This window comes from Saccostrea cucullata, unplaced genomic scaffold (assembly GCF_032062105.1).
Source record: "Saccostrea cucullata isolate Sc308-1 unplaced genomic scaffold, CSIRO_AGI_Scuc_v1 ctg1197, whole genome shotgun sequence".
Lineage (NCBI taxonomy): Eukaryota > Metazoa > Mollusca > Bivalvia > Ostreida > Ostreidae > Saccostrea > Saccostrea cuccullata.
The window spans coordinates 186,942-206,621 of NW_026923547.1; the positions used below are offsets into that span (position 1 = coordinate 186,942).

The 19,680-nt window shown below is 33.1% G+C and overlaps 2 protein-coding genes across 3 annotated transcripts; one reads left to right on the forward strand and one right to left on the reverse strand.

The window, feature by feature from the left end:
• Nucleotides 1–359: 359 nt before the first annotated feature.
• LOC134264281 (gametogenetin-binding protein 2-like) lies at nucleotides 360–10,091 on the forward strand. Of its 2 annotated transcripts, XM_062746583.1 has the most exons (13): nucleotides 360–451; nucleotides 574–696; nucleotides 1,731–1,924; nucleotides 2,207–2,350; nucleotides 2,520–2,618; nucleotides 2,890–3,000; nucleotides 3,185–3,388; nucleotides 3,790–3,967; nucleotides 4,863–5,051; nucleotides 5,444–5,714; nucleotides 5,979–6,088; nucleotides 6,575–6,661; nucleotides 8,632–10,091. In XM_062746583.1, exons 2-13 carry the CDS (start codon nucleotides 610–612, stop codon nucleotides 8,827–8,829), a joined length of 1,872 nt encoding a protein of 623 aa, XP_062602567.1. In that variant the 5' UTR covers nucleotides 360–451; nucleotides 574–609; the 3' UTR covers nucleotides 8,830–10,091. The 2 variants fall into 2 exon arrangements, with proteins under 2 accessions (XP_062602567.1, XP_062602566.1); XM_062746582.1 differs by lacking the exon at nucleotides 360–451 and having other exon boundaries at nucleotides 460–696.
• Nucleotides 10,092–10,985: 894 nt separating this feature from the next.
• Nucleotides 10,986–18,655, reverse strand: LOC134264282 (solute carrier family 22 member 7-like). The gene is made up of 10 exons (XM_062746585.1): nucleotides 18,509–18,655; nucleotides 17,046–17,413; nucleotides 16,382–16,612; nucleotides 14,714–14,910; nucleotides 14,098–14,328; nucleotides 13,402–13,536; nucleotides 13,185–13,282; nucleotides 12,794–12,917; nucleotides 12,470–12,542; nucleotides 10,986–12,337 (listed from the first exon to the last, which is right to left on the reverse strand). Exons 2-10 carry the CDS (start codon nucleotides 17,397–17,399, stop codon nucleotides 12,116–12,118), a joined length of 1,665 nt encoding a protein of 554 aa, XP_062602569.1. The 5' UTR covers nucleotides 17,400–17,413; nucleotides 18,509–18,655; the 3' UTR covers nucleotides 10,986–12,115.
• Nucleotides 18,656–19,680: the final 1,025 nt, after the last annotated feature.

A 19,680-nucleotide genomic window follows, 5' to 3' on the forward strand; every position in this document is an offset into this window, starting at 1 on the left:
CAGAAGAGCAACGATCTGCAGTGCTGAACTTCTGTGTCCATTTTTGTACTTGTTGTTTTAACAAACAAAGAGATAATTAGATAACCTTCCCATACTAATTTTTATCAGCAATACATGTATTTTTTCTTTCTGAAAAAAACAAAAATGCGGGAATATTTCCGCCAATGATCAAGTTAATGAAAATTGAACGCATCCTCTAGAAACCGGAAGCTGATGTTATTGGGAAAGAGGTTTATTGTAAAAATTCATACGCTGAAAAGGTATTATTTTGATAAAATGTTGTTTTTAGTTTTTCGTTGATTTGAAAATAATTCTGTATGTTTGTCTTACAAGATTTATTCATATTTTATAATAATTTGGCAAGTTTATGGCGAGCAAGTTTGTAAATTTTAACTTGTGAGAAAACGGAAGTTGGAAGGACACTAACATTGTGGCTGTGTTGTTAGACCTTGTAAGTTGACATATTTCAGGTGCCCGGACAAGTAAAATTGGATGCAAAAATCTATTCCTTTTCACGTTATATTTGATAAGTAATGCTTCTTTGATATATTCATATGCTCCTGACTATTCCAGATTCTTTCTTATCCCGTCACATTAAAGACGTTTGAAATGGCGCGGTTGGTAGCCGTGTGCAGAGCAGATGACTACCAGTTTGATAGGAGACAGCTACCACTAGTCGTTGATGACAACTTGAAGGTTGTGCTTTTACAGTTTTAATAATTGATATGCGAATTTCTTTCCTTTGCAATATCTCACTATCAGATTTAAATGTGATTTTTTGATATTTTTTTTTAAGTTCTCAGACTTGGAATACTTGATATAGTATGATCAAGGAATGGGAAATCACAATGATTGTTTTGTTTACCTTTGATTAAACACATCATGCATATTTACAGTGATGATTAATTTGATGCATCTAAAGTTAATACAACTTATCCAGTATGTCTTTGCACAAAGAAGGTCAATTGCAAAATACCTTGAAAAATATACTGTGGCAGCCAAACGGGTTTGATCGCTGGTGCCTGGATAGCACAGTTAATAGAGCATTTGACTGGAGATTCATGGTCTTGGGTTGAATCCCAGTTTGATCCACTAATTTTATTCTTTTCCTACTTATCAAAAGCTTTTTCGTTACAATATTTAATTAGTAGTAAAATTTAATACTCACACTGCTGCTTTTGAAGTGGGTAATCCAATCAGTATAAGATTAGTGTGTCTAACAGTGTGACTGTTAGAGAGAGAAAAAATGTATTTGATATGTTTTACAATGTGAAAGTTTGCATGAGCACTGATTTACAGAGCTAATACTTCATGTTCATTACCACTCTCTACCATCAGCTCATACATTCACCTCTGTCGTTGGCTCGCGTATATCACAGTGATAAACACGAAAAATAGTGCGTTTGTTTTAATTCATTATAATTCAATTTCTATGCTTATATCTGAGTTTTAAGATAAATATTTACTAAATCAATCCACAACTATTAATTTAAATTGAAAAAAAAAATTGTGAATATTACGTTTTATATGTTATGTCAAAAATCTTGACGTGAGCCCATTGCCGAGGTGTCTGAGAGAGGAACGAACGACAACTCTGTATGGGAGATTGGTTCATTACTTGTTTGATCTGACTTTTTAACTTCAAACTGCATGAGACACAGTGTAAACTGTGATGTCACTAGAATAAGTAACTTCAATAGTTGATTATCAACAATATTTTTGTGTTTCAGATGGTTGTACAGTTCAGTGACAATTGTGTTGACTGTGAAAATGTTCGAGGAATTAAGAGAAAAGAACTGGAACATTTTGTCCAGCGATTTAGTATGCTGTCCAAGGATGAGATAGCTATGCAGATGATGGTCACAAGTCAAGACATTATGAACATGTTATCACACATGGTGCCCTGTGTGGGGTGTAGACGAAGGTTTGTCATTAAAGAAACTACTCTAGTGTACCTATGAAATATATAGGTGAAAATGATTAGATTAGTATGTGATGTAGAAGTTTACGATGAAAATTTTGCCACAACTGCATTTTGTAAGATTTCCTCTGTATAAAATATGTACTAAAATAGTGAGTTTGTATTTAACATGTTGAATTTGTTTATCTGTTCAGATAAGCAGATTTCTCGAATTCTGTACTGTTTATAACATTTGCAGGTTTTTTATGACACTTGTATACACATGACATTTGCTTTCATTGCCAGTGTGGAAAGGTTATTTAACCAGCTAGTGGAAGGTCAACATTCTGCATTAGAACCTCTCATCATTACACGGAAAGGTGTTATGTCTGTTAACAGAGAGTTTCTGTGTGATCCCAAGGCATTATATGCATTATTTTATATTCATGGGTAAGACGGCATTTTTATAAGGGAACAAAACATTTAACATATTGAAATATGAATTTTTGTAGATAAATACAAAAGTCGGAATTATCAGGTAGAACTATATTTTGTTATTACCTTGAATATTCAATTTAAAAAAAAAAACAAAATACATAATGAATGTCTTTAATTTTAGTGCAAAGCTTAATTCCATGATGGATTCCATTCCGAAGAGCAAGAAAAACAAGCGTTGTAATCTCCACTCTTTGGAAACCCACAAGAATCGAACAACAGGGTAATTTTTGTAATCCAAATATTATGAAAATTTTTATGACACTTTTAGCTCACCTATTTGCCACAACTTTTTGACTGCTTCAGTACCCAACAATTCATTATGTTCAGTAAACTCTTTGCTTTATCCCTGTCTGTACTTGACAAGTTTGTTTTTTTTAAAAAAAATGCTTTTGTAAAAAAAATTTCTAACATAATATGTGATAAATATCTTTATGTGATAAAGTAGATAGAGAGTTTTATTACAATAGTAAACAGAAGATTTTTTTCTGCAGGAGCTGGATTGATATCTGGGATTTATTAGCTCAGGAATGTCGTGAGGAGGTCGTTCTAGTGGATGCTGAGAGCCTATTGGAGACTTTGGAAAACTATCTGAGAAAACATAGGTAAATTCTGATAATTATGACAAAGTTTTACTTTGTTCTAAGAAAAGGCGACAAAGAAGGGAAGAAATATGACTAAGTTTAACCAGATATTGGAAATATTTGTATTTAATTAAAAAAAATTGTTTAAAAACTAATAAAACTTTTAAAAGTATTTTGGCTAGAGAATTGTCATTCACATTTACAGGTTTTGTTCTGAGTGTAAGGCCAAAGTTCTCCGTGCCTACAGTATTTTAGTTGGGGACCTGGACTGTAACTCAGAGAAGGGTTACTGCGCCGTTCTGTATGAGGGCCTGCGATGCTGTCCCCAGGAGAGACACATCCATATGCAGTGTGATACCGATTTTATTGCTCATCTCATCGGCCGAGCCGAGCCAGAACTAGCAGGAGGGTAAGTTAAAGGATTAAAAGGAAAAAAGATCTTCACAGTATTCTTTTGATTATTATTATTAGCTGTTACAGTTAGGTATTCAAGACTGGTAATTATGTGTAAATTATTTTGGTAATAGTCAAATGACCTTTCTTTACCATAATATTTCATCTCTCGGAGTTTTACCTACATTTGAAAAACTGTAGCCTTGATCGTAAGCTCACATACAGAGGCATTAGGGTTTCATAGACACATTTGTTATTTTAAATGACCAGTCATGAATGCATGAAAGTGAATGCTTACAGATTTTCAAAAAGTTTGAAATGAGTAAATTAGAATTTCAATTTTTTATTGCAAAATATTAAAGGAGTAATATTTTGTTACATCATGAAAAATTGTCACATAAAAGCATGTTTTTTTAGGAGTAGACGAGACAGGCATGCGAAGACCCTGGACATAGCTCAGGAGGAAGTCCTGACGTGTTTAGGAATCCACATTTACGAGAGGCTTCATCGTATCTGGCAGAAATTGAAGGCAGAGGAGCAAACTTGGCAGATCTTGTTTTATCTTGGTGTTGATGCACTGAAGAAAAGTTTTGAGGTAAAATATGTATTTAAGTTAACAAAGAACGCTTACTCATTGTAAACTTTTTAGCTCACTTGAGGTAAATTATAGATTCATGGATAATTTTATGGATAATTTTGAGCTGATCACCCCTTGTCCGTCCGTCCATCTGTAAACCTTTTACATTTTAAATTTCTTCTCAAGAACCACTGATCAATTTTAACTTAACTTGGTAAACTGCAATCTTTTAGTTGGAATGTTTAAATAAAGGGTCCCCATACAAGGGGAGATAATCCAGAACAGAGACAAAAATAGGGTTGGGTCATTAAAAATCTTCTTTTTAAGAACTAGTGGGCCAGAAAAGCAGAACCTTATGTGGAAATATCCTGGGGTAGTGTATTCTAAATTGTTCAAATCATGGCCCCTGGTTATAGGGTGGGGACACACTAGGGAATCAAAGTTTTACACTAAAATATATTAGAAAAATCTTCTCAAGAACCACTGGGCAAGAAAAGCCGAAACTTATATGGAAACAATATTTGCATCCAGATTTTAAACACATCTGGATGAGAACAAACACATTACTACAGCTGGAGAAGATACTGTAGGCGTACTTTTTTCCACGGGGTCATAATTCCGTGGAATCTCAATTTCTGTTTAATCTGCAGGTAGAAAATTAAGCGGATCTTCTAGACTGTCGCTATATGCCTTACATTTATACTTGCACAAATTTCCGTGGAAAATTTGTGACCGCACACATAGCGAAAATTAATACCACATGTAAGAAAGTATTTCTGCAGTAATCAAGACTGAAGAATATATGTCTGGCCAGTCTAATGTTTCAATGATCTGGTTTTTGACTATTTATTACTTACAGGTTTTTTTTCACTCAATGAATATCAATTTGAAAATGTTACTGTTTTAAATCTAGATGGCGATGGAGAGGAAGCAGGGAATCTCCAACCTGGAGCTGATCTGTGAGGAGCTGTTAGAGGAGGAGCGAGCCAAGGAACAGAAAAGAGAGCAGAAACGGCAGAAAAGGAAGAAAAAGAAGGCCAAGTCCTCCCAGATTGTGGACCCGGGGGAGACCCAGAGTGAGGAGCCCCCAGTCCTGTGTGAGGTAAATAAGGGTGTCAGTAGCTATAGTACAAAATGTGGTCACTTTGTCCACTCCAGTTTGTGGGTCTCAAACTAAACACATTAAATACACTTGTCCTGTGAAAGTTATGTTCTCTGAAACGCAGCTTTCTAGCTAACTTAGGAAGGATGTATTTTTGAGTGATGTTTATGTAACTAGTAACTGTAAGGCATTTAAGGTGTTAAAGGCACTTTTCATTTTGATATGTAAATGAAGAAAAGGATTGTTGGATTGAACAATGTGAAAGCCCACATGATTGTGATGAGTGTATGTACCATTAACATTTGGGGGAATGAAGTCTATGTTTCAGATGCAACATTAAGGTCTTATAATTAGCAGATGAAAATACAATAAACTTTTCTTAAACCTTGTAGTGTGATAAAAATCAGTCCATCAGTAATGAGAAAGGGGCGCACAAGTCCTGCTCAGAGAAGTGTGGGGTTTATGGTGATCAAAATTCCAATACGACACTGGCTTCCATGGAAAGCTGTAGAACTGCAGTGACGCCCGAGAGGCAGATGAAGAACGGGAGTATGAACAGTGATTGCGGGTATTCCTCGGACGTTGAGGGCTGCGAGTGTAGCATGCCTAGTTCTAACGAGGGCTCAGATATTCTCTGTGATGGCAGGTGCAGTAGTCATGATGGTGAGCTCTCATTCACATTATCTGTCATTCATCTGAACGGGACTACCTTTTTAGTGCATATTTGATTAATAATTTTTTTTAAAAGTCCAAATGGAAAAAAAAATCTGATTAATTGAATACAGAGCTGAGTAGAACATGGTAACAAACTGCCAGGGAAAGAAATTTTGCTTGTAAATGTAATTTGTTATATCCATTAGTATGGTAAATATAGATTTTATTCCTCTAGATCATACCTATAATCCTAAATGATGAATACATTTGTAGGTGGAGACAGTGTCTGCGAGTCCTTGATTGACAGTCACTGTTGTTCCAATTCTGTGTGTCACGGTCCTCCAAAGAAAGAAGACCATAGTCACTGTACACACAAACCTAAAGTAAGTTCTAAGTTTAAAACTCTGTTTTAATGTAAGTAAATATTTCAATTGTAGAAAATCAACATCTATGATTACAATTTTTCATATCATTCAAAAAACAGCATGCTTGCTTCATTCACTGTATACATGAAATGCATTACTGTATACAGGGTTATTTTCGCCCTTTCACATTTGAAAGCAATTTGGCCCCATTCTAATTTGCCCAGTTACAGTTTCGTTTAAGAAATTATATTGTGTTCTTTAAATTCACTCCGTTTTAAATTTGCCCACATGTAAGTAAGGCGAAAAGGGCGAAAATAAAACTGACACAAAAATTTTCCTATATACAGCATATGTTTTCTATCCATTCAAGAAAATCTTGGAAATTTCAGTAATTTGAGATATTTTTTCCTCAGTAATTTGTTTAAAGATACAGTTTTTGATTGCAAATATGTCCTGGTGTTTTGAATGGAAAATAAGTTGTTAATATAATGTTGTTTATTATAGAATGATTCATCAGCTCTCAGCGTGAAATGTAAATGTGCCAACGATAGTCCTTCCTTTGTCAAGATGAGTCTCCAGGACATGTTAGAGGTAGGATACTGCCGTTCTGGTCAACAATCTTAGCCTTAAATAAAAGATCACCCTTTCTTTGTGTACACTATTTATATATCTGTATGATGCAGATAGGTTGCAGAGTTGTCATTCATGAATTGGTCTGCCATGAGCTTGCATGAAATACTGTAAATGTATTACATTTGGCTGTGTCTTTCTTTTAGCGCTTTGGGGGAAAGGAACTTCTTCTAATTCAAGTACAACGCTAAATGTCTTGCATATACAGTACAAGCCGTTTATTATCATAGCTTATTTGTCAGGCCAAAACTTTATAATAACCGACTATGATTATAACCATAGACAGCTGAAATTCATCTCCGAGGTCTGACATGAACATGACTTGATCAATAACATTCCTGCCGTTTTTACACTACATTAAATAAGTATTATAGTATTAATTTCATATTTTTAGGTTTATTTTGAAAAACAAGTTAGCTAACATATCATTTTACTTTTTTTACTTACTGTTTCAACATTTTGTATAAATAAATTCACTTTCCTAAAGCTTAATAATCTCCGAACTCAATCTTCTAGATGTCTTGGCATCCATCTTGTTAACTTTCATTTTGATCTACTTTCGTTTTTAGGTTCTATGATCAATTCAATCTATTAATAATTCGTTTGTTTTTTTTACGTTGCAGTTTTAATGAAACACAAAACAAAAAGAGAAAATATCTATAAAAAGTATATAAAAACGTACAAACGAAAAAAACATTTAGTTACAAAAATGTTAGTTCAACATTTCAGCATAACACAACTTGCTTACAAACTACACAATATTTACGGTATCAAAATTATGTTACAACATAACAGAACATGAATTAAAATTGTTTAATTCTTTCTCATTCTTTTTCAACCTTCAAGCTATTAAGTGTCAGGGAAAATTCATCTAAAACACAAGCCCAATTATTTTCTTCCTTGCACCCAAGCGCTAATTTCACTTAATGGTGCCGTTTAATTGAAATTAAATTAATTGATACACTGATGTAAATCAAAGCCGCTTGGACAGGCTGGTTAAAAAGTTAATTTCACATCACTTCTGAATAAATTGGACAATTTATGTGATTAATTATGACCATTGATCAGGCAACAAGCGTAAGATAGCTTGGGTAAATTGACACTTAATTTAGATTCAACACATTTTGGTAAAACACATTTATTGTCAATGTACAATTAAACAATTAAACAAAAGAAGAAAATAAGATTGCGGATGGCTTCCTGTTGTTGTGTAATGTACTTTGTGAAATAAACAAACTTCCAGTCATCGCTCAGGTAAATGCGCTGGAGTGTGACTAATCCCCCTCAGTCAAGCCATTGTGTATAGATAAGCGACAGTGCATGGGCCACAGGTGTTGACAGGTGTTATCTTTTGTTTTGTTAATTGTCTCCAGAGTGAAAAAGGTGTGAAAAAAATATTACGGACGAAATTTTTCTATGATAGTAACCGAAGTACACACTTTTACCTATGATAATAACGTAAGAAATTAACATTGAATTATTAAGAAATGGTTTTGTGTTTTAAATATCTATGATAAAAAACGGCCTATGATATAAAACAGGTATTAAATTAAACGGCTTGTACTGTATATACATAAATAAGAACATTGAGAAATGCGCTAAATCAATTCTATGCTAACTCGTTCAAAAATCAATTTCCACCAAATATCATACACAGGAGAAGGACAAGTACCACTAAATATAATACATTTACAGTATTTTGATGTAAAGTAAAAATCGGTACACGCTAAATATAATACATTTACAGTATTTTGACGTAAAGTAAAAATCAGTACATTTATGTTGCAAGGATTAATAAAAAATGTTTTTCAAGAAAATATGCTAGATATTTTCATCAAATTTCTTACACATGTAACATTACTAATTAAGCCTGAACAGGGCTATGGACATTTTTATAGGTTGTATCAACTATGATTTATTGTAATTTTTAGGCTCCATGTACCTCTGATGACGAAGATTTTATTTCTGAGGAAGAAATTCAGCTGTTCAAGGCCAATCAGTCTAACCTCCTACTGAAACGGCAAGAACTGCGAGAAACATTGCGGAAACGATTCGACACACTCCAACAGCAGAGATCACCAGACATGTCTAGTCTTGATAACGTCATGCAGAAAATGTGTAACCTCTAGAACAACAGCATTGTCAGGCAAAGTCTGTGATCAGCTTTAAGGCTTTCCCATATGTTTGATTTTTATTCCTGAGTTTTTTTCAAGAACACATGCATTAAGAGCTATTTCTGAAAGTACTCTATCACATTTTCCTTTCTTTTATCTTGATTCCTACAAATTGTCAGGATTTTTCTTCTGTACAATGCAAGTACATCTGTGCTTTGTTTTAAAGCTATGCTATGAGAAAACACTTTGTAAAACGGGCTAAGCTTTTTAACAGTGTATTACACATTTTCATATTCCAGCTCTGTTTTTTACTATTACCAATTGCTCTCTAACTAAATACCTAGATCAGTGTAGTTCATTACATAGATCTTGATTTTAAAAGGTCTGTTTCAAAAGAACTACACTCTTTGTTATCTATGGGTATGAAGCAGTCAATTAATTAGAATATTTTAGAAAGAAAGAGTCATTCCTAGGAATTCTTGACAAAACCATTGCACAAATGTTAATTCCTTGTTTGAAGTGCTTTGACATATTAGGTCCAAGTGAATTGTGGGACAGTTTGGAGCCAATTCAAAGATTACGTATTGGTTCAAAAGGATGGGGTTTTCATTCTGTGATAAAAACTTGGTACATGTAGAATGCAATTATACAATGTAGATATTATTTATTTAATAGTATATTTAAATAATCCATTGGATTTGAAAATTTTTGAAGAAAACAAAACTGACAAATTTTTTTTTCTTCTAAAAGCTGTATTATATTGTGAACCACTTGTGTTGCTGGTTTAAATCTGTGTTTTTCGTGAGATTGGGATAAACCTTACCTTGTCTTCAAGGGTTGCTTTGAAAAACTTTTAAGAGATACAGAACGATGTTGAACGTTTTCATGAATCAGCGAAACCTGTGGATTTATGATTTTTTTTTCTCCCACAGCAATAATTATGATTATTTTTTTTTTGCTTGTCAATAACATAAAACTACAAGTTAAGCCTGACAGTGGAATGCATGTAAATGATGAAATACATGCATGTATATTTATCCAACTTTTATTGTCTGGTTGAATTGTGTTTATTTTTGGACACTGCTGCATGATTAGAATAGAATTTTTGAATATGAATTCTGTTTTAAACAGTTATTATATGACTTGGGTTATCTTAATTTGTTGCTCTGTTTCACTGTATCATTGATTTCAGATTAAAGGTGAGAGATGAGCACAAGTGGGTTCACATTTTTGTAAAGGATATATAATAAAGAAATATGTACATGTACTAAAAAAAACAGCAATAAAATGGGCAATTAAATGACATGCACAGATGAACTGTTAGACATGTATATGTTAATGTAGACCGGGCTGATTGTTGACGGCAGGAGTTGATAAAATTAACATACCTTATTACTGTAATGGTTTGTTTGAACTGTGAGAGGATCATTTTGTTGAAATAAAATTTTTTTATTTGCATATAAAATAGTTGTTATCCTTGTGATGAGAATATTGCAAAATTATATAACAGGTTTCTTATCTTATACTATTTTTTTTACTTTCACATTGAAAAATACCATGTCCATTTTATAATGTCAGAGAATAGAACTTCATCAAACCATTGAATTAATGAAAGTGGGTAAGCTTCTTGGATATTATGCCTTTATTGTCAAAAGGGAGAGAGCCTATTTTAAAATTCACCTACCATCATTACCAGGAGTCTGAGTAAATTTGAATGTCAGGTTATAATTCCACATTTCCCATGGTCTTTGCCAAATATTAATATACCAGTATCAGGGAATACAAATCCTGGGTTCATACAATTTAGATGAGGTCAGTAAGCCAAGTCTCGCATCTGATATGACTAACTTTCACCACAGTTTATTTCCTTGGTAAAAAATGACACCAAGATCTAAATGAGCTTGTCTAGGTTTTATGGCCCTGGAGTAAGGAGGAGCAAATGGCACAAGATAAAATTAACGATAAAAATGGAGAACCATCCGATCATTCCTAATAGGGGCATCAAGTTTAAATTAAATTAAAATAAATTAACTGCAGAACTTTACTCAACACTTGACAGCATTACAGTTTATCTTCCACAAAAGAAATCATTTCAAACAAGAACTCAAGGTTTGTCAGCTGTGCAAGACATTACAAGTTTTCCCGAATAAACAAAGCAGAAATATTCAGAGTACAATTTATCAATTTTAATCTCAAAGCACAAAAAAAATCAACACAACAGTATAATAAATGTCTAAATCTAATCTCCAGTAACACTGTTTTTATAGGGTGTGTGAATGTAGCCCATGCATGATTGTTTGATATCTTTGACAACATTGTAGAACCTTAATAATTTGAAAACTGCATTTTATGCACCAAAATGATGGAGAATGCTAGGGTGAAAAATGTCAGCACAAATGCATGGAAATTGGATCAGTGCAATAATATGCATGGAAAGATGAGATTCAAAAAGATTCTACATTGAAGATGGTATTGTCAACTTGCTGTTGAATTGTTGCAAAAATATGTAACACATTGTATCTTATTTATCACACAGTATGATCGTACAACTAAAAAACCTTAAAACAACAGCAAAAGAGATATTTGTTTCCATGTTTACACACCTGTTGTAGATGAGATTCTAGATCATGTGACCGATTCTCAAAAATACAACATTTGTCTATAATATCGTAAATATTAATCACACAATGGGCTACCAATGACTTATATTTATTTTCGCAATTTTGTAAATTTTTATATTACCCTTTATGTAAATCAACAGTCATTTAGGAATCCTGAAAATTCTTGTATTTTTAATGTAAGCCTGCTCTTTCTTGCTTAACAAGTACATGTACAAGAAAAAACAACCTTACTCTCAGTTCCAATTTAAACTTAAGATTTACAAAAAGGGCAATAAAACAAGACAAACATATGTCTTGCTAAAAACAGCGCTACACTGGAAGTGTCTACAACAAATGTACACAAATCTTTACATATGAACATATATGTAAAACTATTTTTAACCCATATCAACCATACAACATATTTCAACATTACAATATTTGGCAGTCCAAAACAAGATGTTACAATAAATACAAAAAAGTTTGTTTAAAATTAGTGACTCACTCCAGACAAAGAATTTTATGATTGTTAACTTATAAGATATATGTTATTTAATAAAACGTGTATATCAATATAAAAAAAAATCACACCTAATTGACAAAAATAACTTAAAGCTGCACAAAGTTAAGATCTTGGTAATACTAGTATCATGAGATTCAAAAAATAACCTGGGTGATTCTTTTTTTTTTTTTTTTTTTTTTTACACATTTTGTTCTTTATGGTGTGTCATTAGATCATCCCGATCCCCATCACCATGGAGACCAACATCAGTGTTGTCTGTTCTGTTTGGATCCTCTACTTCCAATATGGTGTCAGGCAGCTTGGTTCCCATGGTTTCTGGCAGCAGCAGCAAAAGAAAACTAGCAACAAGGGTGATAACTCCGATTATGATCACAGAAATAGACTTGTGGCTGAGGTCCCCCTGAATGAAGGAAAATAAACCGTAAGAAAAAATAATCTACTTAATACTGAACTTTATACTAGATATCTTTCCAATGTGAGTGTTATAAACTTTGACTTGTGGTACAGCCCCAATATATACAGGCGTCCTTACCAGGGCTAGGATCTGTGGTGCTACCACTCCCCCAACTCTGGCCCAGAATGCACAGCTTCCCATTCCAATGTTTCTGAAAAATTAAACAAAATGTTTATAAAATGCTACATCTATATCATTAAACTTAAATTTTGTGCACAAGGAAACGCTAAATGACAGATCAGTAATATTTTGAAATTTCTTGTGTGTGTGTGTGTTTTCAATTTCTGCAGATCAAGTTTACAGAGCTTAATCTCAAATAGTTATATCTCCAGAAAATAAGCATGTAGCAAGTAAATAAAAAAATTTAAGACATATTGACACTTAAAAATTCAAAATGATTACCTAATAACAGTTGGATACAATTCAGAAGTATAGAGGAAGATCAAGCTAAAAACTCCACTGGCTCCAAATTTGCCAACTATGGCAAATCCAGTAATAGTCATCTGTCTACGAGCCTTCTCATCCACTGCAAAGGAAAATCAATTAATCAAAATACAGTTAATATTTGGTATCTCAAAAACCAATATCTCGAATACCATGGTGAGTTGGAAGTTCCAACTACATATTCTTTAAGGATTTTTCCCTTGGTATCTTGAATCTTCGGCTATTTCTGTTTTTTTCAGTACGTTCCATGGAGTTTGAAATAACAAGATTGGAATCTAGTGGAATCTAGTAATGCTCTATGCAAATATATGTCCAACCCTTGCCTTTTAAAAAGATCCCAGAAACTTACTGTTTGCAACCTTCCAGATAAATGGAATGACTCCTGCAGTGATACAGGCCAATCCACCAATAACGAAGAAGATCAGCATCGGAATTCTTCTGGGGTACCTAAACAAGCAAATATGGCACATATAAAAAATAATTTCACCTTATACATTCGTTCAAGAAGAAAAATTACATGTACACATGTTCTCTCATCTTTTGAAATGATGGAGTGAATCACTTACTTCCGGGCAATAAAGACAACTGCAATGAAAGCCACCATGTCTACTACTGCACTTATAAAGAAATTCAGGTATCGGTTTCCATCCAGACTGGTCATGTTTAGAAGTAAGGCATAGTAAGTCACAGCAACAGCAAACCTGAAATAGGTAGTACAGATAAAAACAGGCATAACGATCTAATCAATCCATAGAAAACATTTTAGTTGTTGGGAATTTTTGCCTCTTTTAAGAAAAGAAATCATACAAATTGTTGAAAAGAAAAATCCCCAGAACACAGCATATGCTTACACAAATTCATAATACGGTTGAACTTAGCTATCTTGAATACTATGGATATGTCAAAATGATTACGACGTCCCAACCCTTTAATTTGTAAGTTTTTTACCACTGATATTTTGAATCTTCCAGTTACTGTATAAATGTACTTTTTTCCACGGGGTCATAATCCGCGGAATCTCAATTTCTGTTTAATCCGCAGGTAGAAAATTATGCGGATTTTCTAGATTGTCACTATATGCCTTACATTTATTTTAAGTACTCTTGGACAAATTTCCGCGGAAAATTTGTGACCGCGTACATAGCGTAAATAATTACCACGCAGAAAAAAGTACTTATACAGTATCTCAAAGTCTTTTTCTCCGTCCAACTGACCTCGCAATAACAAGGTTTAACTATACTTTGAGACTCTGTAATTATTACCACAAGTAGAAGAGCACCAGACTCCTCTTCCTCATCTCTCTAGTCTGCAGCAGGTCAAAGAAGGAAAACTGTCTGGCTTTCTCTGACGTGATTTTATCATGAGAGATGATGGCATCCATTGGTTCTGAGGGGTAGGGGAGGCCATTAAATTTGGTTATCTTCTGCACCAGTTCCTTCACAGGCTCCATCTTCTTCTGAATAACCAGCCATCTCAAAGACTCTGGGATCAGCCTTAAAATTATATTATATTACATACACTTTGGTTAGTTATGAATGTTGTGTTCATATTTTAGAGCGATTATTTTCACATTGTGTTAATAATCTATACATGAATAAACAATGAATGCTTTATACCTGTAAACTGTTAATAATAATCACTAAACAATAAACACGCTAATAGCGAAGTGCCAGGGACAAAAACTTATGAATCATGTAATTCATTATATCCCTTAAGATTACAACTACACTGTAATGCATTTTAAAACCAGGGAGACTAAAAATCATTCTGCTGTAAGTGTTAATTCATTATAAGCGTGTTTGCTATAACCATGTTATACTGTATTTCTTTTTTATGTAACTGGCTGAACATGAGGCAGTTATTGGTTAATATAATCACCATATGTATCCAATGGCTAGTATGCTTGGTAGGGAAATAGCTAGCTGGATATATCTCCAGTTCTGGATTAGGTAAGCAATAGGGGCCACCAGCATCACTGCGATACCCCAGAAAACTTCCAACATGGCACCAGCTACACCACGATAACATGGCAGAAACATCTCCATCACAAGCACATAGCTGCTGGTTTGAAGGCCCTGTCACAAGGAAGATGGACAAGGAAATAGAAAATAGGAAAAAATAATAAGGAAATTGATCATTTCTACATCCTTTGTTCACTTTTTAAGATTTTTTCTAATCTGTGAATCACAAACGCTTGTTGAAATTGAGAACATTTTTTTAATTGAGTTTTGTCACACTCAATGGCATGACAAACCTCAGTCATCCTACATATCTTTGTGTTAGTACACTGGTTTAATTTACCTAGTCTTTTATCACTGATATATTTCAAAACACACCCACACATGCATGCATAAAAATAAATCTTTTTTTTTTAGATTTTTCTTAATGATTCTATACACAAATATACAAAAATAATGATGAAAGTTTGAAAATAATGTGTCTCAAAAAGGTTTAGTGATATGTACATAATTTTTAGACAAATGGGTAAACATATTTATATACATGTACTTCTGGGTCATTTAAACAGCTGCACAGTGCTATTCATAATCATTCAAAGGCCACTATCAATAAGTACAGTGTACATAATACAATTATTCATTAAAAGCATGACGTTTTCAATTTGATGGTAAAATAGGAAAGCATTTTCTCCTTCAAGTAATTGCAAATGATTTTTTGACATAAATAGTTTCTTTTATCCTGCATATTTTATTTTCCCCTGTCTGTACTAATTTTAAGGGACATTGACATGCAATGGATAAATGGATTTATTATTACAAATTAAACTGCATCATATAAGTTAGACTACTAACTATGGCTATAAAATGCTTGACATGACAGATCCAGTACTTACACTATAAGGTTTATAGTGGTACCTTACCCACTTCTAATTTAGATCTACTATAAGGTTTATTGAAGTATCTTACATACTCGTAATTTAGATTGACTATCAGGCTTATAAAGTACCTTTCTTATTCCTGGTTTATTAATATTTAATCCAGATTAGTATTTCCTAGTCTACTTTTTAAATGAACTTGCAATTAATGTTGTTACAGTAATATATTTCACCAATTTCAACATTATTCTCTGGGTACCACAGATCATTGAACCTACTCAAGTCAGACTTTGAAAAGTCATATATGTGCATGGAAATGTCTGATATGCAGATTGTTTCTTATTTTTTATTGACCAGCATTTAAATCTTTTCATATATACTTATTAAGTTAAATTGGAAAGAAGAACAAGAGTTTAGATCCAATGTTATCCCAAAAGAGCTACCATATTAACTTTTTGAATAACTTGGAAGAAGTTTTAATCTATGCAATTATGATGCACATTATGTACAGGGAAAAGACTTATAATTGATGTCATTTACTGACACAAAAATCAATATCAAATCAATTAGTGTTAAGTGCTTTTAACTCTTCTTTCAATATACCTGTATTCAGGAGTAATTTGACGCAATCCATGGAGTAAAATCAGATATAATAGGAATGGGTCAAAAGAACAAAATAATCAGAAAATCAATAGATAGGCTAGAAATCTCACCTGCAAAAACATCCCCATAAAAAATCTCAGAATCACAAACAGGTAATAATTGTTGGAGAATGCGATTCCTAGTCCAATCAGTATCGGGCAGTAAAGAGTCACCAGCATTGCAGGCTTGCGGCCATATTTGTCAGCCACGTAACCGAAAAGTAAACCGCCCACCATCACACCGCAAAAATAAAGCGTGGTGGCCAGCTTGGAAAGATATCTAGATTCACAGACCAAACTCCACTGGAAATATAAATAAAATATGTTTCTTAAAATGTTAAATAAACAAAAGATATGACTTTCATTTAAAATTGCCATTTATATTAATAACTGCTTGTATTCTGTTAGGTTTTTAAAAAGTGCAATATATTATAAGCTACATGATTCAAAAGTTTTAATCTACAAATATAATATTCAGTTTATAATGCAATCCCTTCACTTGAAAACAAAATATATAAAGTATCAATTTGTAAAATAATCATGAGCAAGATGAAACTGAAAGGGAAATGAGCCATGGTTGTTACGGTAGCTATTTTTTATCTCTAACTAAAAATTCACGCCACTCCCCAAACGTGTCCATTACCCCCTTCCCCACCCTCCTCCTCTACCCCCCGAAAATATTCTATGGTCCTGAAGGTACACTTACAGTAGCATTTCATAATAACAAATAACATACCTCTGACACAATAGTGGCTTCCGTTTCACCAGTTTGAAACTCCCAGTAGCTGTCTGGGTCATCAGAACAACTGGCAGTCTTATTGACCCCTCCAGCCACATAGTAGGTACTAACACACTCTCCAAGTACTGGCCTCAGTGAACTGTTCACAGTACTACTGTCATTCATTCTGACATTGCTGATGCTGTATTTGTTGGAAACACATGAATGTTTTGGGGTAAAACCAAAGAAAGCCATAATGACAATGTTGAATACTACTGGGAAATAGTTGCATGCTAGAAGGAAAAATATCCCCAGCTGGTATTTCCCAGGCTTTCCCAGAGTCTCTATTAATGTGTCCAACTGGAACTTCATGGTTATTTTTAAAGCTGTAAGTAAAAGACATAATCATCAACCTTTATTGCTTACAAAAAAAGGTATAAGTAAATGTGCATACAGAATATACAGTCAAACCTTGTTAGCTCCTCTACCCTCATTTCTTCCAACTTGAAAATGTTCATTGACCCCCCCCCCCCCCCTCCCAAACTCCCCCAACTTGATGCTGCATCGTAAAACCGTGATAATTTGGTAATGTATTAATAAAATTTGGTTGTGAAGGAAGTTTGAATCTACACCCACCCAAGAAATAAGATTTTTATGTTTGTACAATTCCCTTTTTTAAAATTGTTTTGTTTTTATTTACAGGTCATTTAATTTCTTCATGATACCTATTATTACATGTAAGTTTTTATAATTAATAAATAATCAAAGTTTCAAGTAAATGAAGGGCACTGGTCTTGATATAGGCCAATTTTTTAAATTTATATTTGACAGTGTGAACATGATTATAAAGTATTCATTGAACTATGCTCTGCTATTTTGAAATTGAGTAAATCGCAGGCAGAAAATATCACATCTTCTAAATCAAACAAAAAAAAATCAATGTTACTGGTTAACTAATTAACATTGTATTGACATTTGTTACCCGAACATGATTATGATGCTGTTGTTGGAAAAGTAAACACTTTTCTCAAACTTTTAAATAAAGCAATTTTTAAAAAAATCATAATATCAACAATATTTACTTTAAGATGGATAGTATTGGTATTTCATTACACTCAAAGTCCTGTGTTTAACGTTACAGTTTACTACTCTCGCTACACGTGTATCAGCTGTTATGGCGAAAATGAAAGCGAAAGTACACTGTAAGCATTTTGTTTCCCATCTCATTCTTGTCTTGTCATTTCCTTACGAAAAGGTCATCACAATCGATTTGATATAATTAATTCTTTTACGTCTCTGTGAATTATAATTAATCAATATTACCATGACCACAACACTAAATAATTATAACCTCTAAATCTAGAAAAGAAAAATTCCGAAACCGGGGGACAAATAAGCACATTAATCTGATAATATAAATAAACTAAATAATTGTATAAATGTAAGTTTTATAGAATGATGTAAAATCTTTCTCATCTTACCTTAAAAAACGAGATAAATAACCTCCGAAAAACGTTTCATGAGTTTAAATATAGCTCAACCCCTTCTTTGCAGTTCACGGTCTGAGCACACGCTGTCAATGTGAACACACGACGAGACCGGGAAACTTGTTTTGTTGATCCGCGATTGGGTATTTTTAATAGCTAGATTCGCTCAGTCAATATAAATAAACCAAATACAGGTACAGATTAAAAATATCTTCGATTTTGGATTTTTGCCAGTCTAATTTATTTCTCGTACGTCATGAATGTATTTATTTGCGCAGAGAGAGAGAGAGAGAGAGAGAGAGAGAGAGTTTGAATCCACTTATCTTATTTTTTTTACATATCAAAAGAGTGCTAATTAAATTTCGTTAAATCATATTCTGGTAAATTTATGATTTCGGAAAATTCTAGAAAATATATCAATTAATTGATTTTTTTCATAGCTGTCGCATAGATCAGCTGTTAATTTGTATCTTTTCTTTCCTGTCACTCTTAAAAAAGTTTTACTTAGTAGTCATTTTTTACTTGAAATAACAAAGATAAGTAATAGATAATTACTAAGCATTTACTTAAAATTTTAAATCAATTACTGAAATATATGTCATTTACTAGATTCAAATGTTTTACTTGATTTTTGTATTTTAAAGAATTGTTTTACTTACACACTAAAAAGTTTTACTTAGTAATTTATATTTACTTAAATTTGTGTATATAAGTAATAACATTACTTGGAGTAAACAAAGTTTCGGGCGTATATAGTTTTTGTCGTGTCCGTCTGTCTGTCTAGCTGTCTGTCTAAAGCTGTCTCTCTGTTTGTCTGTTTATCCACAGAAACTTTTACCTAGCCCATAACTTTTGATTTAGCGGAGCTATGACTTTCATATTTCACACGTGTATTCCTTGTGACAAGACCTTTCTTTGAGTATCACCAAATTTGACCTTGACCTTGAAGTTTGACTCACTTATACACAAAAAATCCAAACTTATTCTTTATCCAAATCTTTTGAACAGTAAATACCAGGACATGTATACTTCACATATATATTTTTTGTTGAAAGAACTTTCATTGAATACCAACAACTATGAAATTTTGACCTTGACCATGGGGATTTCCATCCTTGTGAAAAAAACTTTAACCTTGGCCATAACGTTTGAACGGTAAGGAATAG